This window comes from Thalia democratica, chromosome 4 (assembly GCF_965202585.1).
Source record: "Thalia democratica chromosome 4, ktThaDemo2.hap1.1, whole genome shotgun sequence".
NCBI classification, from domain to species: Eukaryota; Metazoa; Chordata; class Thaliacea; order Salpida; family Salpidae; genus Thalia; species Thalia democratica.
Window position 1 is genome coordinate 49,883,861 of NC_139168.1, and position 22,135 is coordinate 49,905,995.

The window sequence follows — 22,135 nt, forward strand, 5'->3', positions numbered from 1 at the left end:
TGTACAATAAATTCTTTATTTTAGTATTTGATTATTTTTTATTTTCAAAGTTTTAACTTTTATAGGTCACAAAACCTTCCTATGTCATTTCAACTGTTCGACCATGACATCAGTATAATGACATTTAAACATTTTTTTATATTAGTATTTAACTTAAAGGTTTTTTTTTTCATTTTTGAAAAGTAATTTAATAATTATGATGCTAAAACCAGTTAAAGTTTCAATATAATTTTATTGTCATTTAAATTTGAAATTGTCATAATTAATCTTGAATATTTAAAATTAAACAATTTTAGCAATCAAATTATTCAAAAATATTTAACACTAGCTTATAGTTATTGCAATATTTTTAGTTCTTGTATAAAACTTACAACTTTTTGTTTAAAAGTTTTAACTAATAGTTGATATCTATTTACAACTATATCTGCATATTTAACAAATATTGGTTAGTTAGAACATTTCAGTACTTGTTTTAAAGTAATAAGTAGTTATGTATTATTTTTTAGTTATTTTCTACTAACGCTATCTTCTAAATTAAATGAGTTAGTTTATTTTCACATTTATTTATACTTATTAGCTCATTGATCGAGACACGGTTTATTATAACAAGTTTAGAGAAAATAATATTAAAGTTGGATAAGTCATTATAGAAAAATAATTAATTACTCAATGACACAAAATTAGTTTAATGATACTTTAATTACTAATGATACTTAATGTTAATTTTATTTAACTTTTTAAAATTAAAGTAAATAGTTTCTTTAACATTTGTTTATTAATAGTTATACTTTTTTTAACATTTAAAATGTTTTTAGCTGTAGTTTAAACGAAGAACTTTTATTGCATAAACTTTTTTTAATATTACTGCATCAAGTAGTTTAAAGTTATTACATTAGCGTAGTGACATTATTACTTATAGTTTATTTGTAAAAGAATTATTTGACTGCATATGGTAAATTTTAACATATAATGAACTTAAATGTGTTATTAAGACTAATGATAGTTTTTAAAATTTTAAATGTTAATTTACTTACATTTTGAAAGTAGTTTAAATTTCACCAATTGAAAACATCGCAGTTAAACTTAAACTATTTTTTGGAATATCGGGTTTAAACATGTGCATTTTATAGAGTGTCTATTTAGCCAGAAGTTTAATTAAGCTTTATTTTGGTGATCTTATGTTAAATTGTGATTTTTTTTACTCTGCGATATTTTAACTTTAGTTAGTTTTCTAAACCAAGTTGAATCTTTTAATAAAGACAATTAACATCCATTTGTTTCAAGTAATATTGTTAAAATATCAACACTATCTTCTATGTTTAAAGACACTAACTCATGCTACAAAAAAATTTAAATTATAGTTAAACTAAAACAAACCAATTAATATTTAGATATCTTTAATAAAAGTTTTTTTTTTTTGTAGTGTGTTTAATATCACCTAACAATTTTTTTTTAAATATCACTAAATAAAAAACACTGATCAAAGTTTAAATTCATTATAATATTATATATATAATAAAGTTGTCGTTTTTTTAATTGTCCGAGTTATATGTAATTCTCAAAAATTGTAACTCGACTTCGTATATATACAATTTTTGCCTTGTAAAATAATCTCACTAGACATAACATAGTTTATAAAATTTAAAGAATACGTTTTTCTAAAGTTCAACTACGTTTTTTACCATTTTTTATCAACTTTAGCATATTTTGTCATTTTAATATTATTTATTAGAGAATCGCAGTTTGATAATCCGTTCAGCGGTGAAACCGAACAACTGCCGAAATTTTTAAACTTGTTTTTATAAAAAGAACTATTATGTATGTATTTAAAAAAGAAAGAAAATTGCAGCATGTAAAACCTATCAAAAGACTAAAATTTCTCTTTATTTTAATATTAATAACTTTCATCAGAACTATAAAGGTAAATAATTTATGTGCTTTTAAAGATACCGGTGTACACTATAGATTAGAACGATGCTTTTCTAATTGCATAAGTTGATTACAAAATTTTGTGCACACTACTTCACACTGCATATACTTGTCTACACAGTAAAAAAGTGCTTTTTTTCCATTTTGATTTCATTAAGAAACAAATGATAGATCTACAATTATAAAATAAAAAAATAGCTAATTTTAATATATGGTTTCAGTTATTAGTAAAATTGAAAATTAAAAAAATGAGTAAATTTATTTATAGTAATACTTAAACTTTTAATTTTTTTTGATTTTTTTAGAAACATTTAAAACAAAGATCTTTTTTATATATCATAAACTTTTTTAAATTCATGTATGGCACTTTTTTAATCTAAAATAAAATGTTATCATCTAACAAAAAAAAAAACAATTTTAGCTTGAAAATAAATTGTCCATTTTAAGTTCGCAAAATAACTGAATAAAGTTAAAAAAACTAATATACTTGAAATTCAATTTTTTTCATGAATAATTTTATTAGATTTTAATAAACAACAAAACTGAACCAGGTAAATGAGTAAATAGTTTGCTGAAAATCTCGTGATCTTTGATTACGATAAAAGCAAATTAAAAACTTTGTTTTTTCACAAAATTTGTGCTTATCTGTAACTCAAGTTTACCTGTTTTTCTAAACAGTAAAATATATTATATAAAACTTTTTATAGACTTGAATATGGTTTAATTTATATATTAAACAAAGAAATTTAAACTACAAAACATTTTTCAAGTCTACTGCGCGTTGGTAATATCGATAACTAATTATTATTCATGAATTCAAGTGTTAAATTTTTATTTTCAGTTAACCAATGTAACTAAGACAAAATATGAAACTTAAACATTTTTTATTAGAATATGTTTATTGCATGATAATAGTTTATTAAGCACTTAGAATATTTTTGTTTTTATTTACTTTTTAAAGTTTTAATTTTTTTTTTGGTTGGTATAAAACTATCAACGATCTTAGAAGACATATCCATAAGAAGCTTATAAGATTCTAATTGAGCCGTAACAAGAGCCTCCACAAAATCTTGATCTGCATCCTGACCCTCTACTGTACTACTTAGGTTACTCAGTTGATTTCTCAAGAATGGGTCTAAAGTGATTTTTTCATATCTTATAACCATTTTTTTACTTCACTTATAACATCTTATAACGAGTTTTTTAGTTTTACAAACTTTTGATTTTTCTATTATTCAATTAAAATTGAAATACTCTTTTTATTACATTATAGCTATAAAAATAAAGAGGACTAATTTTGTTATAATATGTATTTACGTCGTATATGACATAATTTTTCTAAGTACTTTTCTATTTACCAATTTAAAATAAGTATATAAAGAAATCACTAAAAATATTAATTATATTAAAGTGGCAAAGATTAAAAGTAATTCCATGGCAAAGATTAAAAATAATTTTTTATATTTATTACTAAGCAAATAATTCTTGTGAAAAATATATCGTAGGTAGATTAATAACTTTATAAGTAAACTGGAAAATAATGTTTTTGTCTTAGTTATCTATTTCCTTTTGATAGTATAACTGTTATAAATTTTTATTACAAAAAACTTACCACAAACTGGCATTCCTTTCTTTTTAACATTCACAATAGACCCTTTAATTATTGTACCGTTTTTCTCTGAACACCAGCAAAGTTCCAGATGACACTAAACGTTAAACGCAATGATTTAAACATTTCTATCAGCATCATAAAATTTACTAACAAGTTTTTCAACTATTAAATACAACTTAACAATTTATAAAACATTAACTTATTAAAAAAAAAATTAACTTTTATAAAAGTTAGTTAGGAAAATTAAAATACTATGGTCTTAAAACCCTATTTAAACTTTTTTTTTAAAGTTTGCTATAAAATTACTCTAAAAATCTGTAAGAAGTATTAAAACTATTGGAATACTTCTAAAGATATTTTAAAAATATCTGACAATAGTCTTTATGTTTTAATACATGTCTATATATCTAATGAAGCAAAACCAATGTTTATTTCTACTATGTTTTAACATTTAGTTCATAAAGTTTTGTGTATAAGTATAATTTAGGGTTAATAAATAAATGTAAACAGATTTCGTAGTTGTTGAAACAAAGAAGTAAATTATTATAAACACTTGCAAAGGTAAGAAGTCTCCTTCCAAAATTGCACAAAAAGGTTTCCAGAACTTTTCATTTTTTGACTGCAAAACTCTTTGTCTAAGACCCCAACAAGTTGTCTGTTTTGAAATATTGTTATTCTTAAAATAAGTATTCTTATATAAATATTTCCTAAAACAAAATACTGTCAGTAAAAAGGGTGTGATTTTTTATATTTTTTATACTAAGTTTATAATTGATATTCATAGCAAACTAAAGAAGAAGATTGTTAATTCATCTAAATTCTAATTAGCAATAGCAGTGAAGATTACTCGAAATTTTCAACTGAAATAATTTATACTAACACATTCGGGAATACTACAAGGTTCCCAGGCTACTTCTTTTCCTACTTGAATATAGCACCAAGGAACACCGGTTTCATCTGGATCCCTGCAGTAGTTGTGTTGTAACATGTCTATAAAATAAGTATATATAAAATATTTTTTAAATTTATTAGTATTAATATCTAAATTTTTATTGTAAATAATCAAAATTATTTGAATTAGTACAGATTTATAAAAGTTTTTCTAAACTAAAAAAAAACGAATAAACCTATAAATCTTAATCATTTTGGTTAAGTTTTATGAAATACGTTCCTTCAAATAACAACAAGCGTAGCTTTTATATCATATTGTAATTACAAAAAAAAATATTATAGTTGGTAGACTTCCTGTAACTATCAGTTATTTGTGGTTTTGTTAATTATAATAAGTTCATGAATTAAATAGTATCGTTTTTTGAACTGCAATATCTAGTTTTAAAGCAATTCACAAGACGAAACTAAGTAGAAAGTTTATATTTTCAAAACTTTTTTCAGTGTTTTTTAACTACGTTTTAGTCATTATCTTCACTACATTTTTATAATAAATTTTTTTTTTGTAGTTTTTAAAAAACAGATTGTGAATACGTAGTTATAAGCTTTATAGCTAACAAAAATTACTAACAGTAAAATTATTTGATAATGATTTACCTAAATAAAATAAGTTCGTAGGAATATTTTAAACTTGAAAAGAATTAAATTTATTGAAAAATAACGATGTTTCTCTTTGCTAAATTAATAACACATTTCTACTGATTTTTCTGAGTAGACCGACTGCACTACTATCTACTTTAAAAAAACTCCGTATACTAATTTAACATAAAGAAACGTCGTTAGTTTTTCACAAACTTGGTATTTTTCTAGTTTTTTTCTTAAACGTTATACGATTTAAAAAAATATTAATTTTATAGTTTTAATTTGCTGCAAAAACATTAGATCTTTAAATTTTTTCAAATTAATTTCACACCTTTACCATCAATTTTTGTTATGTTTTTATCTTTACTTATATACTTATATATGTAAATTTTAAACAAAAGGTCTAGATTTTTTTTTCTTTGCGACAACTTTATTAAGACGGACAATATTTTAGAGAATAAATAGTAAACGTTAAATTAAGCATAGCTCTTTTGCTAAGATTGGTTAGGCAAAAACTTATAAAGTCTGTCTGCTAAATCATATAATAAGTTTAAAGTGTTTTGATCTAACAAATAAAAAAAAATAAAAATTAAAAAAATTGAATTTTTAAATACAACAAAGCTAAAATTCAATGATTGAATTTTTTCAACTTATTGAATTTTTTAAATGTATTTTTTCTCTTAAAATTTTGGCACTGATAACGTTTAAAATTGAAAATGTTATCAAAAGTTTCTATGAAAAATATTTTAAGTTTATTTAATTCAAGACTTGTTAAGTTGTCTCGTAATTTTTATTGTTCAAAATTAATTTTTTATTTGTATTTTACATTAAATATTTTTTTTTAAAACTAGTGTTATCATTTTCAAAAGATAAAACTTATGAAATAATGCTAACTTGTATTTATCATTTCAGAGATAGTGTTGTTTGTTTTTTCGATGTAATCGTCTATGTTACTTTTAAAGTTAGATGGTAAGTTATATTTTATTATGAGTTTTCTTCTATGCTCCTGAAAAGTACTTATTCTCTTTTCCAACAAACTGACTACAACAGTCCATTTCTTGCAAGATCTTCCACTATGACCTGTTTCTTTATTGCCACGGTACGAGCTTGCAGATCCTGTTTATTTTTATATATATAATTATTAATTTTTTAATTAGGTAAGCCAAAGCTGCGTACTCGGTCAAAACTTTTATAACCTACTTTTAATGCTGTTAAAGCGCTTTTAAACCATCAGCTATAAATTAAGCTCCAAACAAGAACTATGTTCGCCTATTAAACATTGCTCTTTTGAGAGCAAAACGAAAGCTGAAGTAAGTATATAACGTATTCTTATCACGCCGATTTGCTGATCATGTTACAATCGTAGCTTATTCTGCCCAAGATCTTCAGATTTTGTCAATTTTCTTAATAATACTTAGTCAATTTTCATCAGCAGAAAAGAAAAACTTTTAAAAATCGAAGAAAAAGAAGAAATGAGAACTCAATTATTTTTAATTTTCTTATTTTTACTTATTATTTTATTACATCACAGTTTTTGTAATCGTTCTTTTATTTTTGTGTTATATTTACATAACTATTTTTATTTATTAAAAAACGAATAGCCAGCTTCAGCTGATACCAGGTCTATTTTATATATATTATAAACTGAGCTTAGAAAATTTTTAAATCTGGAAACAAATGGAAAACAAGTTTTTACGTACTAGTATTTTTAATACGTTGCAAATAGCTAGAATTTATTTTAAAAAATGAGTATTTTAGGTTGTAGGATTTTTAGTTTAAAAAATATTTTTCTGAATTAAAAATTTTAAAAGAAAAGATCTTAAACGTATCTAAATAATTTATTTTATGATAAAGTTATCGATATTTTTATAATTAGAAACTTTATTATTGATTTTTATTAATCAACACAACAGTTAAATATTAAAGTTATTAATTAAGTTTAATCTAAGATCCAAACGGATCCAGTAAAATACTTATTCTAATATTTTTTTTTTAATTTTAACACTTCATAGTTTTATGATATTTAGATAAATTTTTTCTAACCAGGATAATAACATGCTCCATTATCACTATAAAAATTTATTATATTTTTGTGTTCTTGTTGTAATAGCTTATCCTTTCCTAATCTTTCAAATAAAAAATAAAATGCGCTTGTTTTTTTTATTTTATCGTTAGTTCTATCAAAGTCTTTATTAATGTTTATTTGGTTATCATCCAAAAATATTTGTTTCAAATTTAAGATTGCTCTTCTAACTTGTACGTTACATCCAAATGTTGTTTTCTATAATAAGTTCAAGGTCAGTGAAAATAATCTATGGTAATTTTTTCAAAACGTTAAAATGTTTTTAATATCTAAAAATAACATATCTATACTCTCTATTTATAAAGGTTTGCTTATAAACCATTGTCTGAAATATAAAATATTCAACATATCTTGAAAATATTTAAATAAGTATGTTTTTCCTTAAGGTTTAACTTTTATCGAATTTATTAACTATATATTTTTTATAACTTTTACCCTTTTTATATGAAAATTAAAAATTTGTTTTACTGTGAACACAACACACGCATTTTGAATATAAAATCTTTTAATTATTTGAATGTGATAAAAAATTATAGCTTTAATTCGGAACAATAAAAAACGGATTTTTATAGCATTAAAAGTTAACACTCTTTGAAATGGTTCATTTGTTTTTAGTTATACTTTAGTTATAAGTATAAAATTATATATATACAACAAATAAATTTAATTTTTTATTGTGTTAAGCTACATTTCCTATATACTTAATACTTTACTTGGGTGTAATATTCTTCATTTAAATAAGTTCAAGTTGTACAATTTTAAAAACATAGGAGTATTTTTTTAGTTTTTATAACTTTTTTAAGATAAATAAATTACAAAGTTGTATATACTCAAGTTTTTTATCTTATAGAAAACAAATAAAGAGATTTTCATTAAATTTTTATGGCCTAGTTTAAAAACTGTTTATACTAATGTTTAAAAAAATTACTATATACTTTTATTTTCAAAAAAATTAAAAAAACTTATTTTATTATTCTTAAAATATTTGTTAAGTATAATTAGAACCAATAAACTGTTTCAATTTTTATCTACCATAAAACAAATAGAAAAAAGTATGAAAAATCGTTTCTTTATGTCTTAATAATTTATTAAGTATAAAAAAACTAAGCTTAAAAAATAAACTTACTGTAAACAAGTAGTAAAATATAACAAAACATAAAACATTCTTTAAACATAAAAACATTTTGTTTCGCCCTAGCATTTATAACATTAAGTTTCTAAATAAGCTTGAACGATGTATTTTGTTTTTAAACACTGTTTTAAACAAAAAATTTTAAGCTCAAAAATTATTTGATATTATATCAAAAACAAATCAGTAAAACTCTGTATTACAAATATGATATTTATATAGTGTAATAGTACTTCAACTATAAAAACAACTTATAACCTCAAAGTTCTATTTCAAAAGCTACGCAGAAAAAAGAGAATATTTAATGATGATGTGGACATATATAAATTTAAGTTTTCCTCGGTAAGAAAATTCAGATAGAGCGTTTTAAAATCATTATAAAACTTTTTTTCAGTATTTTAATTTCTGTTAATTTAACGTTTTTGAGATAATTATTATTTATAAGCTAATAAGTTTATTAATAAAACTTTTTTGAACATGATAAAACTAAGACTTTCATTAAAACTTATTAACAACATCTAGAATTCTCAGCGATAGTGAATAGATATTAAAACATTTTGTGTTAGCTCGAGTTTAAATGTTACTTAATTTTTCATTTAATTTTTTTGAGTTTCATGTATGAAGTAAAAAATTGTTAAGTTTCTTTGTATAGTAAAAAAACCTAAGTTTTATAATAATAAAAAATTAGGTAACTTGTTTTTTTAGTTATAATGAGAATTTCTAAATGATTTTAAATATATATGGCGGTTGAAGCCATATTCATAATCTGATAACTTTGTTTAAAATATTTTTTTAGTTATATATTACACTTTAAGTTGATTTTTGTTAAGATTGACAAGAAGAAAGCCAACTAAATCAGATAACTTTTTTTTTGGATATTATTAATAAAACTCAAAACTAACTGTTCAAAATATAGTTTTAATCGTTTGTTAACAAAAGATCCTAGTGAGGTAACTTCACTGGAATATAAATAAAAACAAATTATACAGTAATCTTCCTTTATTCTACCAACATATGTTTCTGTGTGTCAACGAATCAACACACTTCAACTGGGTTGTTAATGTTCTTTATCATTCCCATTATCTTTCCCATTAACAACCCAGTTGAAGTGTGTTGATTCGTTGACACACAGAAACATATGTTGGTAGAATAAAGGAAGATTACTGTATAATTTGTTTTTATTAAAACTCAAAACTAAATTTTACAACTTACACATCTACTCCTTAAAATATCGTAATTTCAGTATTATCGAAAAACTTAATTTTAACAAACTAGGCAAAAACTTAAGTACAAGTAAAAATGTATCTAAAGAGGACATTTACCTAAACAATAATAATAAAATTAAAACAGCTTTTTATGTAACCTTCACGAAACAACAAGTTGTCGTGAATAAGTTTTTATAAGAATAAATTGTTTTAAATAGATGTGCTGATAAGGCAGTTGACATCCGATATTAATACAATCCTTAACGATAATAAAAAACTCAACCATTTTTTTATATAACAGAGAGAAACCACACACTGAATAACTTAAATTAACAATCGCATCAGATCATCTTTTATCCCAAAGATATTAATAGGAATGTTCTTGGTGGCCAAAATTTTTATTGTTAGTTGCACCAAATCCGTCTTACAAAAACCATCAGCCTGAAAGTCCTTCCATCCCAAGAGGTCTGACTACGAACTAATATAAGTTAAAGTACTAAACAACACAGATTCGTTTGTGCCACATTTAGCATCTTTATCTATTCTCGAGGATGACTAGTGGCGTGTTGACGCTACACAAAGTGTTCTTGTTGAATATGATGTTATTCAACTTGATGCTATTCTAGTTTGAAGTGACATTATCGTCTTGTCTTTAAACAAAAAGTCAAAATAATCATTTTTCCTCTACAGGGCATTAACTTTTTTGATTGATTATGCCAACAAGAAAGACTTTTTTTATTTCAGGGACTTACTTTAATGAAAGGGTAGATAAGACTGTTCAGCTCTGGCAATAAACATGACGTGTTTTTTTTTTACGTCGATCTGTTTCTTTTTCTGACGTTTGATAACGAATACTGCTAAAACAGTCTGCAAATTCTCAGTTGCATGGCGACCCGTTGCCTTCGGTAAAAGAAGTTATCTCTGATGACGATTTAGATAAGGTATTTAGAGTGCTAAAGATTTTTCTTCTTACGTCATCGTCTCCCATTCTTGATTTTATTTATTGCTTCTTCTGTGTATCTTATAACATTTACTCACCCCATTTGCACTAACATATATAGTGGAAAAATTACAGGTTTCTACTTTGCTTCGTACTTGTATAGTTCACCACGGTTCTTGTGCAAGCTTATTAGCTCTATTCTTTTAACACTTATGGCAACTTCAATTACATCTACCGACTTTATCAATTCTACTACGCAATTTTTAGATTTTTTCAATATTCGTGGATTATTATTAAGCATAAATTACTTAGTTTAAATTGTGCACACTGAAATAGTAAAACTTTACATTTCCAGGGTCTATATTTTAATATGATACAAACGCATCACATTCTAAAATAAATCCTAGCCATATCTCTTGACTAATCCCCTGGGCAACTCTTGGTCGAATTATCGGGGGTATGTTTGTATCACCTAAAAGATTAGATAAGCTTGGTGATCGATTACGGACAATGTTGTGAACAATAAAGAAACTAATTATAATTAGTGATGTACCAGACTCACTATCCGGGTCCGGATCCGTCCAGTTATTACCATTTTTGTCTGATATCCGGATCCGGCCGGATTCTAATTTGAAAAAAAAATCCGGTCCGGGTCCGGCCGGATTCTAATTTGAAAAAAAAGTCCGGATTCGGGTCCGGCCGGTTCCTAATTAAAAAAAAAGTCCAGATCCGGGTCCGGCCGGATCCTAACAGAGGTCCGGCCGATTCGGATCTAGTTAGTAAAAAAGAGCATACATAAAAGTATTTTTTCAAAAACAAACAATTAAAAAGAGTCATTTTCGTCAGAAAATACGTTCGAAAATTAAACACCTACCGTGATTGGGTCATTTTGTATACGTGACTAATTTACATTTGTTTACATTAATTATGAAACAAACATTTCAGAAATGCAACTCTTTACCTATGTTGTAAAATTAAAAACTTTACTAGCAAATTGTCAACCTTATGGCTAGCTGTTCTACTGATTATTAGATTAAAGTAATTTTCTACTCAGGCTAGTTTATACTCACTATAGCTAGTTTTTTTTGACTTAAACAGTGGCAACCCTGCTATTTCGAAAATTTTCGGGAATTTTTGAAAATCTAAGGCTGCCTCAGGCTAGTTTAGTTTTTTATAAAAACTCAAGCTAGTTTTAAGATTTTTTGAAAAACTCAGGCTAGTTTTCTTTTAGATTTTGAATGGGTTTGAGATGATCCAGTTATTTTTTTGAAAACTTGAGGTACCTAGCTTAAAAAACCTAGGAGGAATTGGATTTTTAGTTAAATGGATATTTCCGCGTTTTTAGCTTGCGCCTTCCATTAGGTCTCTATGGAACTCTCCAGCTTTGACCGCTTATATCTCAAAAACTACTTTAATTTTTGTAAAGCTATAAAAAGCATCTGGTAGCTTTGATAGTATTCTATTAAATAAGATCAACTTGTAAAAAAAGTGTTTAACCCCCTTTAGCCTTAATTGTAAACATTACTTAAAATGTTCAACCTTATGACTAACTGTTCTACTAATTATTAGCTTAAAGTAATTATTTTTTGGTTTTTCAAAACCTCATTCTGATTCAGGAAAGTTTATAATCACTCAGGTTAGTTTTTTTGAATCAAAGAGTGGCAACCCTGATATTAGCTAAAATTAGGTGATATTCTGGTTGCCAAAAATCATGGAAAGTTTATTAGTTTAGCAAAAAAGATATTTTATTGTTTTTTATTGTTCTTTCAATTTGAAGTTTTTTTTTACTGTTCTTTCAATTTCAAGTTTTTCTTTTGTTCTTTCAATTTTAATAAAATTTAAATGTAAATATTGTTCAGAAAATTAGCTAACATACTAGCTACTATTTCTAACTGTTAATCTTAACTAGACCTTAATAACATATCATAAACTTTCTTATTATTTGACTATTTTAGCAGCACATTAAAATTTTTTAGTCTAAATTTTTTTTAAACTATAATTTTTCAAAACTAAAAGGTTATAGTTAGATATAACACATAAAAGATAAACTTCACGCAATTATACTTAGTTAGTAGTTAGTTATATAAAATTGCATTATTGTACAGAGTAGTTTTTATACTACTTACATTACAAATGACTTAGAGTATTAAGAATCCGGGTCCGGTTCCGGCCGGATCTTAATTTGAAAAAAAAATCCGGATCCGGTTCCGGCCGGATTCTAATTTGAAAAAAAGTCCGGATCGGGGTCCGGTACATCACTACTTATAATATCGCTGATTTATCCGGTGTTAGATAATTAAACACTTAATTATAACCACATATTACTTAGCTATTTTGGATCGTTTATAACGAACAAATAATTTTAATTGTTTTGTTTATAATTTATGAACAAGCTTTAAATATAATAACAGACTATATAACACGATACAATGAGCTGCTTAATACTACACTCTTAAAGAAACTTTATTTGTTTAAGTGATAAAAAACCACCCTACACCTAATATAAAAAGAATATTTTAAGAGGTGTCAGAGTTTGAGTATAACATAGGGTAGACTTAGCGGTTTCTAAAACTTTTATCATCTAGCGTCTTGTCGTAACTAATTAAGGTAAAAAGTAGAAGTTTAAAACAACTGTATTTAATTGAACTTTATTTATAACGACCTTGCTATGAAAAAAAATAATTAGAAATTTCCAGATCGAATCAAAATAATTCGTTCTGGCAAGCAGAGTTGACATAATTACGAAAATAAAGAGTTGTAAACATTAAAAACCGATTGTTTATTTTAAATAAAAATGCGATGCTTGAGTAATTGTGTGACAACAACAAAAATGTCTATAACCGTTTTTTAGTTCTCCCAACATACTTTAATAAAAAGATTAAAGTAAGTATTTTATTATAAAAATACTAAAAACAAAAATAGAATTTGTTCTTTAGTTAATTTAGATTTTAACAATCAATCTTTATTTTTGATTAAACAGGAAAAACATAATTAAAGACCCTGAAAAAACCAAAAATTGCCTACATCACAAAAAATATTAGGTTTATATAAAAAACAAAGATACTAAGGAATAACGTAAATTTACTAAAGAATATTAAGTATCATTAGTTTAAAAACATATGTATTTATTGAGATACTTTCCGTTAAAACAAAAACTCAAAATGTCCCACTTTTTCTATCGGCTCTAGCACCAGCCCAAAAAACCAAAACTCAAAAAAAAATATTTTATTTTAGCTCTATCATTTAACTATTAAATTCTCGAATTTTTTTTTTGTTAAACCAACGAACAAAAATAATATTGTGTTTTGAAGTTTTTCAGTCAAGAAAAATGACGCAAATTTCCCCTTTTTTTGGAATGATTTTCGTATAAAGACTTTAGTATAACAATATGATTAAAAAATATTTTTATACTTCTACCTTTATCAAAATTTAAAAATATAACTTTTATAGTAATTGCATGTTTTAAAATATTTTTTTAATTTTAGTTTATTTAACTTACATTGTATAAATAAAAATTGAGACTCTTTATTGCGTAAAGTATAAAAATAAGATAAACAAAATATAACTTTAAAAAAGTAGAAAAATTATATCTAAACACAGGTTTTGTATTTGTATAAGAACTTAACTAAAACAAAAAATATATAATTAGTTTTTTCTCTTAAAAACTGCCTACTGGATATAAAAATAAAATGCTAGTTCAAGTAGAGCTTATTTTAAATTAAAAACATTAATAATGAAAAAAAATCTAAACTAACTTTTTTGTTAATAGTTATTATTGATATCTGATGTTTAAATTTATTTTAACTCTGTTAATGCCAACATTGTTGGATTAGTATTCTTGATTAAGAGTACTAATAGTTTCAATAAAAAATTCATTGGGTTTACATCCAAAAAAATAAAGGTCTTAAAAGGATAAAAGAAAATGAGAAAATACTTAAATAGAATTTTACTAGATTTTAGTTAGGTAAACTTTTTCTTAAACCAACGACAAAAGTTTGGGTCGGCTGCAGTTGCAAGATTTGTGAACTATTTTTATTTATAACATTATACAAATGAAGTTAAGTAATAATACAATAGTATGATAATAATATCTTAACGCTTATCCATTGCTATTTTTAGTACAGTTTTGCTCTATACCCTTATACCTGACCCACCTACCCAAGTATACAAAAAATAAATCAAGTTTTTAATTTACTAACTAAAACTTAAAAAATAAATAAGTCAAAAATTAGCCAATCAGAAACGCCTTAGATTTACAGCTCAGCATAGGATTCTATACTTGTTTTTATGTAATATTTAACAAAAATTATAATGTTTTTGACTATAAAAGTATGTCGAATTAATTTTTAGTTTGACTAAGATGTTTTTTTATTTATTTTACTCTTTGATATATTTTAGGTCTTGAAAGAATATGTTTTTTAATATTTATTAAAACTACTACGCGGTAAGAAAATAGTTCCATTAAATAACAGTTTATTATGATAAAAATATTTTTTTTTATAGATAGTTTAATAAAAGTTGAATAATTATACTTTTATCTATTAGAAAAGTTGTAGTTGTTTTGTTGTTAAAAATTAAAATTTATGTCTAATCGGCGGAACAGACAATAAGAGAGTATTTTTATTTACTATTGTCAAGCAAATGTTAGTAAAAGTATATTTTCGCAACCACGCAAATTCATAGAGCTATTAATAATCTTAGGAAATAGAACATAATTTTAAAGAAATACAATGTACACGGAATTTTGTGAGCCCAGTGAATGTCCCGTGTTTACTCCAACTGAAGAGGAGTTTAAAGATGCTCTACAGTACATAGATAAAATAAGACCTATTGCAGAGCCATATGGTATAGCTAAGATAAGACCACCAAAAGTATATGCATTTTAATTTTATATTATCTTATGGTTTAACTTAAAAAGTATTAATTTATATTAATTTTTAGTTTAAAATGTTTAATTTTTAGATTAACAATTATCTTACATATTAATTAAAGTAGACTGAATAATGTTCTAGAAATTTCACTAAAAAAATAAAACTCTAAAAGTTGTTGAAATTTTGTTAGTAAATAATTATATTGTTAACTGTAATATATTTATTTTAATTTCACAGAATTTCAAACCACCATTTGCAATAGAAGTAAGAAATTTCAAATTTGTTCCAAGAACCCAGAGACTGAATGAGTTAGGGGTAAGCTAGAGTTCATTTTGCCCAAGATTTACTAATTTTTTTTCTTAGTATACTTGTCTATTTAATTTTTTTTTATGCATTCAGTAATTCGTTTATAATTATAAACATTTAATTAAACCTTGTTCTCACAATGTGTTTATTTCTATTATTTAGTTTTATATAAATTTATAGCTTTATATCTTTCAAAAAGTGTGAAAAACAATACATAAAATATAAACAATGATGATATTAATAAAATTGAAATATTGTTTTTTATTTAACTATATAGACTATATAACTATATAATTGACTATATATGATTATATAACTATATAGAGTATTTAAAAAGATATACTTTATTTGGGATATATTCCATTGTAATAATATTCAGCAATTAGGATACACAAAGTTCTTGTTTTTACTTAAAATATTTAACACAAAAATTAATCAGTTTGATTATTTTATTATGACTGTTCTGTACTAAAAAATTATGCTCATATATGTTAGTCTTTGTATTACAATTCTATACCTTCTTTTTTTAGTCAATCTAACTAAATTTTTTGCTTCAAAGAGTGGCAACCTTGCACAATATTACAATAGTCATAGTTTCAAACTTTTCTAAAAAGTTTCTATTTTAAACAAAAGTTAATGCCGTTTTATTTTTAAAAGCTTCTTAAAATTTACAATGAATATATTTTTAAAACAACAGTTTGTTAAAAAACTTCACTACAGTAATCATAGAAATAAATAAATATTTATTATTTAAATTTTACAAGGTGGTTTAAAAACCTAGAACCCTGGAAAAACCTGGAATTTGACAATTTAGGCTAAAAAAAACTAAAATTAAAAATATTTTTTACATGTTGAGTAGTGAAATCTCGATTTGACACTAAAAATCTATCATTTTCAAAAAGTTATGTTGTTGTATCATTTAACACAGTTTTTTTATTTTAAACTAAAAAAGACCCAAAAATGTGTACTTTCATAAACTTGAAAGAGATTTCTCAAAAATTAGTGGCCAATCAACTTCTAAGCATAATAAATAGAAAAATAAAATTTAACTAATACTACAATGGAAATATTGAGCTGAGTACTGCGCAGGAATCTGCATTTAAGGGGAAGAGATATTAAGGCCATAGCGGGTAGGTAGATCACCTTTTTGTAAGTAGATTTTTTATTTACAATTAAAACAAAGCTACCAGTTGTTTTTACTGTTTAAAAAAAAATCAAAGTAATTTTTAAGATATGAGCAATCAAAGATAAAGAGTTCAATAGGTTGTTTATGGGAAGTGCAAACTAAAAAGGTGAAAATAGGCTTTTTTACTAAAAATCTATATACTTCTTCAGTATTTGAGCATTTGTTATATAACTTTTTCAGTGTAGCGTTTAATATATTTTAAACAATTTGTCGGAAACAGATTTCTATTTTTTTCTTAAGCTTAAAAAAAATAACTAGGATAATTATTAAAAAAATATTTCTTCAAAAATCCACTTCATACAAGTTGTTCTTAATCTAAACTAAATCATTTCCTGGAAGTCTGAATTAACTTGCTATAATGTTGAAGGAAGAAATTTATTTTTATTAACTTTTTAAAACTTTGAGAAAATTGGCTTTGAAGTTTTTTTGTTCCATACGGTTGTGTTGGAATTTTTTACAAAACTGTTATATCTTAAAAGTTAATTGAAATTACATAAGAACTATCTTAAAGTATATATTCTAAATTTTTATTAAGAGCCAATGTTAGTTTTTGTAAAAAAAAAATGTTGGACCCCTATGTCCTATATATAGGCTAATAATTAATTTCATACTCATAATGATTGTAAAAGGATGTATTTGAAGTTTGTGGCCAATTTCCTTATATCCTTTAGTAAAAAAATAGTTAAATAAATGTAAAACACTTGAATTTTATGTAGAAAGTATCAGGGTGCAACTTAAACTGGAGCTGAAACAAAACTGTACATATCATAACTATAAAATTTCAAAACTAAGTTGGCTAAATTTACATTTGAAGGATAAAATCTCTCATATATTTGAAATTAAATAATCGTTTTTATCATAAATTGTTAACTAAGTTAAAATTAAGCTTATAACTTGAAACAATTCTTTTTTATTACATCTTAACAAAAAAATGTTTTGTTTTATTTTTAAATGTTTTCTGACCAGACTTTTATAATTTATTTGTAAAAAAGGCAAAAAGGCATTGAGCTATAACTTTATTTAAAACCAACCTTAGAAAACTCTTTTCTAAATTTTTATATTGATAATTAAATATAATTGTTTTACAGATACACAATAGAATCAAAAATGATTTCTTGAGCAAGCTTACAAAATTTTGGATTTTACAAGGTCAAAATTTTAAATGCCCTGTAGTTTCTGGTAAACCCTTAGACATGTATTCCCTATTTGAAAGTGTGAAGAAGCTTGGAGGTATGGATGAAGTTTCAAAGAAAAAGATGTGGTCTCATGTTTGCAGTAATGTTTGTAACAACTTTATTTTTAATAAATAAAAATAAATTTTTAGCTTTAAAAATAATTTCTGCTTATTTTGAATTTTTAGTTATTTAAATTTTTGTTACTAATTTATAAATATATTTTCAAATAAATAGCTTTAAATCTTTGTTTAGTCTTTATGTTTTGATAGTTTAATAATTTAATGGCTTTCATATTATTGATGCATGTATAAAATCTAGTTTTTTAAATTGATCATCTCTCACATTTTTATTAGTAAATAAATTTAAAGTATGAATATTAGTCTTATTTTTGTTTATATTAGATAAGGGTACAAGCATTTTTGAAAACATATAAATACTAGATTATTTTTCTTACAAAGCTGAGTGAAAATATGATTCACTTATTTGTTATGACTATAATTTTAATTATAAATAATTTAAAACTTAAAAGAAAACTTGTGTAAAATTTTCCAGATGGAATGTTTTAAAGATTTAAAAGTTAAATAATTATTATTAATTAAGTAGAACCTAGAAAGTTCATATAAATCTTGGTTTTATTTAATTTTAAGGCTATAGGGGGAGTAAGTCGCTTTTCTATTACATAATCTTGTTTTGTAGATTTTTAACTAAGCCACGAGTTGCTTATACAATTAAAAAAAAAAACATTAGTTCTCATACAAAAGCTTAAAAAATAAACTTTGAGTCAGTTTTGTAGAATTTAAAAAGTTTAGTTATTTTTGAGATGAGACATTTTTTGAAAAAGTTTTAGGTAACAACATATGAAATGAATTTTTTTATATCCAATAAAAATCTGTTTTTTTCTTCAGTTTTAAGCTAGAGAGTTCTAATTTACGGGAAACAATTTTCTTGCATTTTAAAAGACTTTGTATGTTGGAATTTAAATATATTAGAAAATGAAAATTTTGGATATAAAAACAAGAAAATAAGTTTTTTTCATAAATAAAAGAAAACATGCATTGAAAAGATTTAAATATTAGTTATGGACTTATTGTAAAATTTTGAAGAACTTTGGTTAAAAATGAAGGAGAACATAGATGTTTAGTGAAACAGTCTTATTATTTACATTTTTGGTTTGCGCCTTATTGAACTCACTGACTTTGGTATTTTACATCTCAATTGTTTTCATTTATGTTAAGTGGTTAAAAATGTTTGATAGCCTAGATAAAACTGTACAAAATAAGTTCCACTTAAAAAAACAAGGTGGACCTCCATTTACCTTTAAAGTTTTTCTAAATAATACTTTAAAGAAGATTTAACGTATAAAAACAGATTATCTTCTTTAATAAGAAGATAACATTTTTCTCCAGAATAATAATTTACCATACATATTTTATATAATTTGGTTTAATCAGTTTGAAATTAGTATTCTGGTTTTACAGCTGAATCTACCAAAATCAATTTCTTCTAAAATTCACACACATTATGAGAGATGGCTATTGGCTTATGAAGTATTGAAAAAGTGTGAGGTAATTTAAAAAACAACTTTTATAACATATTGTTAATAATTTTCTTATTAATAACTTTCTTCTATTTGTAACAACAGGGTTGTACAACTGAAGCAGAAAAACAACATTATTTAGATCTAGCTCGAAATAGAAGCAGGAAGAAAACTACAATTAATAAGGTTTTACAACATTAGTATGTGTTATATTTTTATTAGAATACAAACATATTAAACTTTAGTAAATTGTTTTGATAAAACAGTAAAATTGTAATTAACATTAGTTGTTTTATTATTATGTGTAACAAATTAAGGGTAACTCCTACAATGCAAATGATTTTGATGTACAATCAGAGACTATAAAAATACCAAAGAAGCGAAGATCGCCAGTAGCACCACTCACAGTTGATTTGCAAAAGAATAAGGAGCTTGCTAAACTTCAAATATTTGGAGGTTAGCTAACATAGCATATACTATTAAAAATAAAATTAGTAAAAGAATTGCACAATACATTATAATTCTGTTTTGTTAAACAGCTGCTGGTCCTAACTTTGTTGGTCTAGGTGTGACTCATAAGAGTGATGAGCCGTCAGAGTTGCAGGTAAAAGATAGTCATGAAAAAGCAAATAATCTATCAGCTACTGTAAACAAGCATAAAGCAAAATTATCTGAAGAAAAAGAAGTTAGTGTTATAAATAAAAGTACTAGAGACAGTTTATTTTAGTTATGATGATATCGAGTATAGTATCTTTTGTGAATAAAAAGATGTTTACTACCCTAGTTCATAAAAATATTTCAAACTAAATATAGTTTGTAACTAATTGAGTTTATAAATGATTGTATTACCTTATCTTTACTATGCTTTTTAACTAAAGCAATATTTCAAGGAAAAACTAGCAATAATTCAAAAGGAAGAAAATGCGGTTAATGCTAATGGTAACACAAAAGAAAAAATTGCAGAAATACCAAAGAAGAAGCAAGAAGAAGTTCAAAAAACAAGAAAAAGCAACAGACAATCTTTTACTCCCTATTCAGTGGTTCGTATTTTTTTTGTAAAATTATTTAATTGGAGCCACAAGTTTTTCAACTAAATAGTGTTAGAGTTAAAAATTTTAAACCATGTTATTTGTTACTTATTGATTATAGATAGCATCATTTGATAATTGTAAAGTTTGTGGAAAGGATGACAATGATTTAGATTTACTTGTTTGTGACGAATGCTCTGATTGCTACCACATAAAATGCCTTGTTTTGCCACTACAATCTAGACCTACGGGTAGTTGGAGATGTCTTAAATGCGTAGCTAAGGTTTTTAATAATTCATTTTAATTTTATAATAATAAGTTATAAGTTAAGTTGTTGTTATCAAAATAATTCAGAAAAATAAACCTGTCAAAAGTAAGTATAAATTTTTACAGTCTTTACTTTTTTTTTCAGCTTTATTAAATATGAGATACTGAAGTATTTTATATAAATTTAATTGAAGCTATTTTAAACAGGCAATAAGTGTTAAACCACAAGCTTATGGGTTTCAGCAGGCTCGCAAAGAGTACACACTTGCCACATTTGGTGAGATGGCTGATGATTTTAAAGCAGAGCATTTTCAGAAGGCAGTTAGTTAATCAATTTTTCATAAAAAAAACAACATTAGTGTAGTTCAAAAACCTCAACAAATGTAAGTGGTTTTAAACATTTGTTTTAAGTTTATAATTTCTGAATATGAACCCTGTTCACGGTTGGCAGATAGTCATTAATTTTAAGAAACCATCAAACTTGCTTACATATACAAACTTTAATATTCTAGATATTATTTTTTTAGAAACTGGCTAGTGTTTGTGACTCGAGTAATCTACTTAATCATTATTAGAATTTGAAATATTAAAACTTTTTGAATATATTTTCAATGTTTTTTCATAAAAGATTTAAGAACTGTTGTTAAAAAACATAGTTTCTGAAAATGCAACTTTAAAACAAACTGCTTTCTTTTCTAAAATTTTTTAAGTTTACATTAGTGTGGTGATTTTTAGGCCTCTCTTGTACGAAGTGACGAAGTTCAACGAGAGTTTTGGCGCTTAGTGGACACTGAAGAGGACAGCATGATTGTCGAGTATGGTGCAGATATCCATTCTATTAAGAAGGGTTCAGGATTTCCTAGAATGTGTGATCAAAATAGAAAAAAGATGACACAAGATGAAATAGTAGATTAATTGTTTATACTATAAAAACAGATTACATTACAATACCATTTTACGATGCTTAGTTATAATTGATGAAAGTTTCTTGTTTAAGTATAACTAAAACTAGTCTAAAAATATTTTCCCATTGTCAGTATATTTTATTTTTACTTTTTGTTATGACAGAATTACGCTAAACACTCATGGAATTTGAATAATTTACCTGTGCTCGAACAATCTTTGCTGCGCTCTATATCTGGAGACATCTCAGGAATGAAAGTAAGAGTTTTTTACTTAAAGTATACTTTTATACTCAAAATGGGTCAAAAAACTTGTTTTTTAAAAACGAAGAAGTTTACAAAAAACCTTAGGCACCCTTACTTATGCAAAAGTATAAATAACAGGGTTGCCAAAAGCCTCAAAACCTGGAATAGCCTGGAAAAACCTGGAATTTG

At 24.6% G+C, this 22,135-nt stretch overlaps 2 protein-coding genes across 5 annotated transcripts in view; one reads left to right on the top strand and one right to left on the bottom strand.

Moving 5' to 3' along the window:
• Positions 1-2,838: 2,838 nt before the first annotated feature.
• On the bottom strand, positions 2,839-8,448 carry LOC145834894 (uncharacterized). Its single transcript, XM_082942422.1, has 7 exons — positions 8,281-8,448; positions 7,115-7,352; positions 5,966-6,187; positions 4,422-4,531; positions 4,095-4,196; positions 3,542-3,635; positions 2,839-3,064 (listed from the first exon to the last, which is right to left on the bottom strand). Exons 1-7 carry the CDS (start codon positions 8,353-8,355, stop codon positions 2,874-2,876), a joined length of 1,032 nt encoding a protein of 343 aa, XP_082798548.1. The 5' UTR covers positions 8,356-8,448; the 3' UTR covers positions 2,839-2,873.
• Positions 8,449-15,088: 6,640 nt separating this feature from the next.
• The window catches only part of LOC145834286 (lysine-specific demethylase 5C-like), a 33,855-nt gene continuing 26,808 nt past the window's right edge, over positions 15,089-22,135 (top strand). For all 4 annotated transcript variants that reach the window (XR_014369781.1, XM_082941678.1, XM_082941676.1 and 1 more), the window contains exons 1-12: positions 15,089-15,299; positions 15,537-15,614; positions 17,880-18,071; positions 19,445-19,531; positions 19,609-19,689; positions 19,821-19,959; positions 20,043-20,188; positions 20,394-20,543; positions 20,653-20,814; positions 21,006-21,119; positions 21,534-21,704; positions 21,867-21,959. Coding sequence is in view for 3 of the 4 variants with exons in the window: in XM_082941678.1 (XP_082797804.1) it covers positions 15,159-15,299; positions 15,537-15,614; positions 17,880-18,071; positions 19,445-19,531; positions 19,609-19,689; positions 19,821-19,959; positions 20,043-20,188; positions 20,394-20,543; positions 20,653-20,814; positions 21,006-21,119; positions 21,534-21,704; positions 21,867-21,959 (1,554 nt within the window). In the remaining variant the exon portion in view is untranslated. The remainder of the gene's footprint in view (positions 15,300-15,536; positions 15,615-17,879; positions 18,072-19,444; positions 19,532-19,608; positions 19,690-19,820; positions 19,960-20,042; positions 20,189-20,393; positions 20,544-20,652; positions 20,815-21,005; positions 21,120-21,533; positions 21,705-21,866; positions 21,960-22,135) is intronic.

Bases quoted from the DNA above. Each gene is read 5' to 3' on its own strand.
- LOC145834894 (XM_082942422.1), bottom strand. From the start codon at position 8,355: ATGCTAGGGCGAAACAAAATGTTTTTATGTTTAAAGAATGTTTTATGT. The intron at 7,353-8,280 runs GTAAGTTTATTT...AACTTATTATAG, and splicing joins TATTTTACTACTTGTTTACA to AAAACAACATTTGGATGTAA. The intron at 6,188-7,114 runs GTTAGAAAAAAT...AAAAATAAACAG, and splicing joins TGGAGCATGTTATTATCCTG to GATCTGCAAGCTCGTACCGT.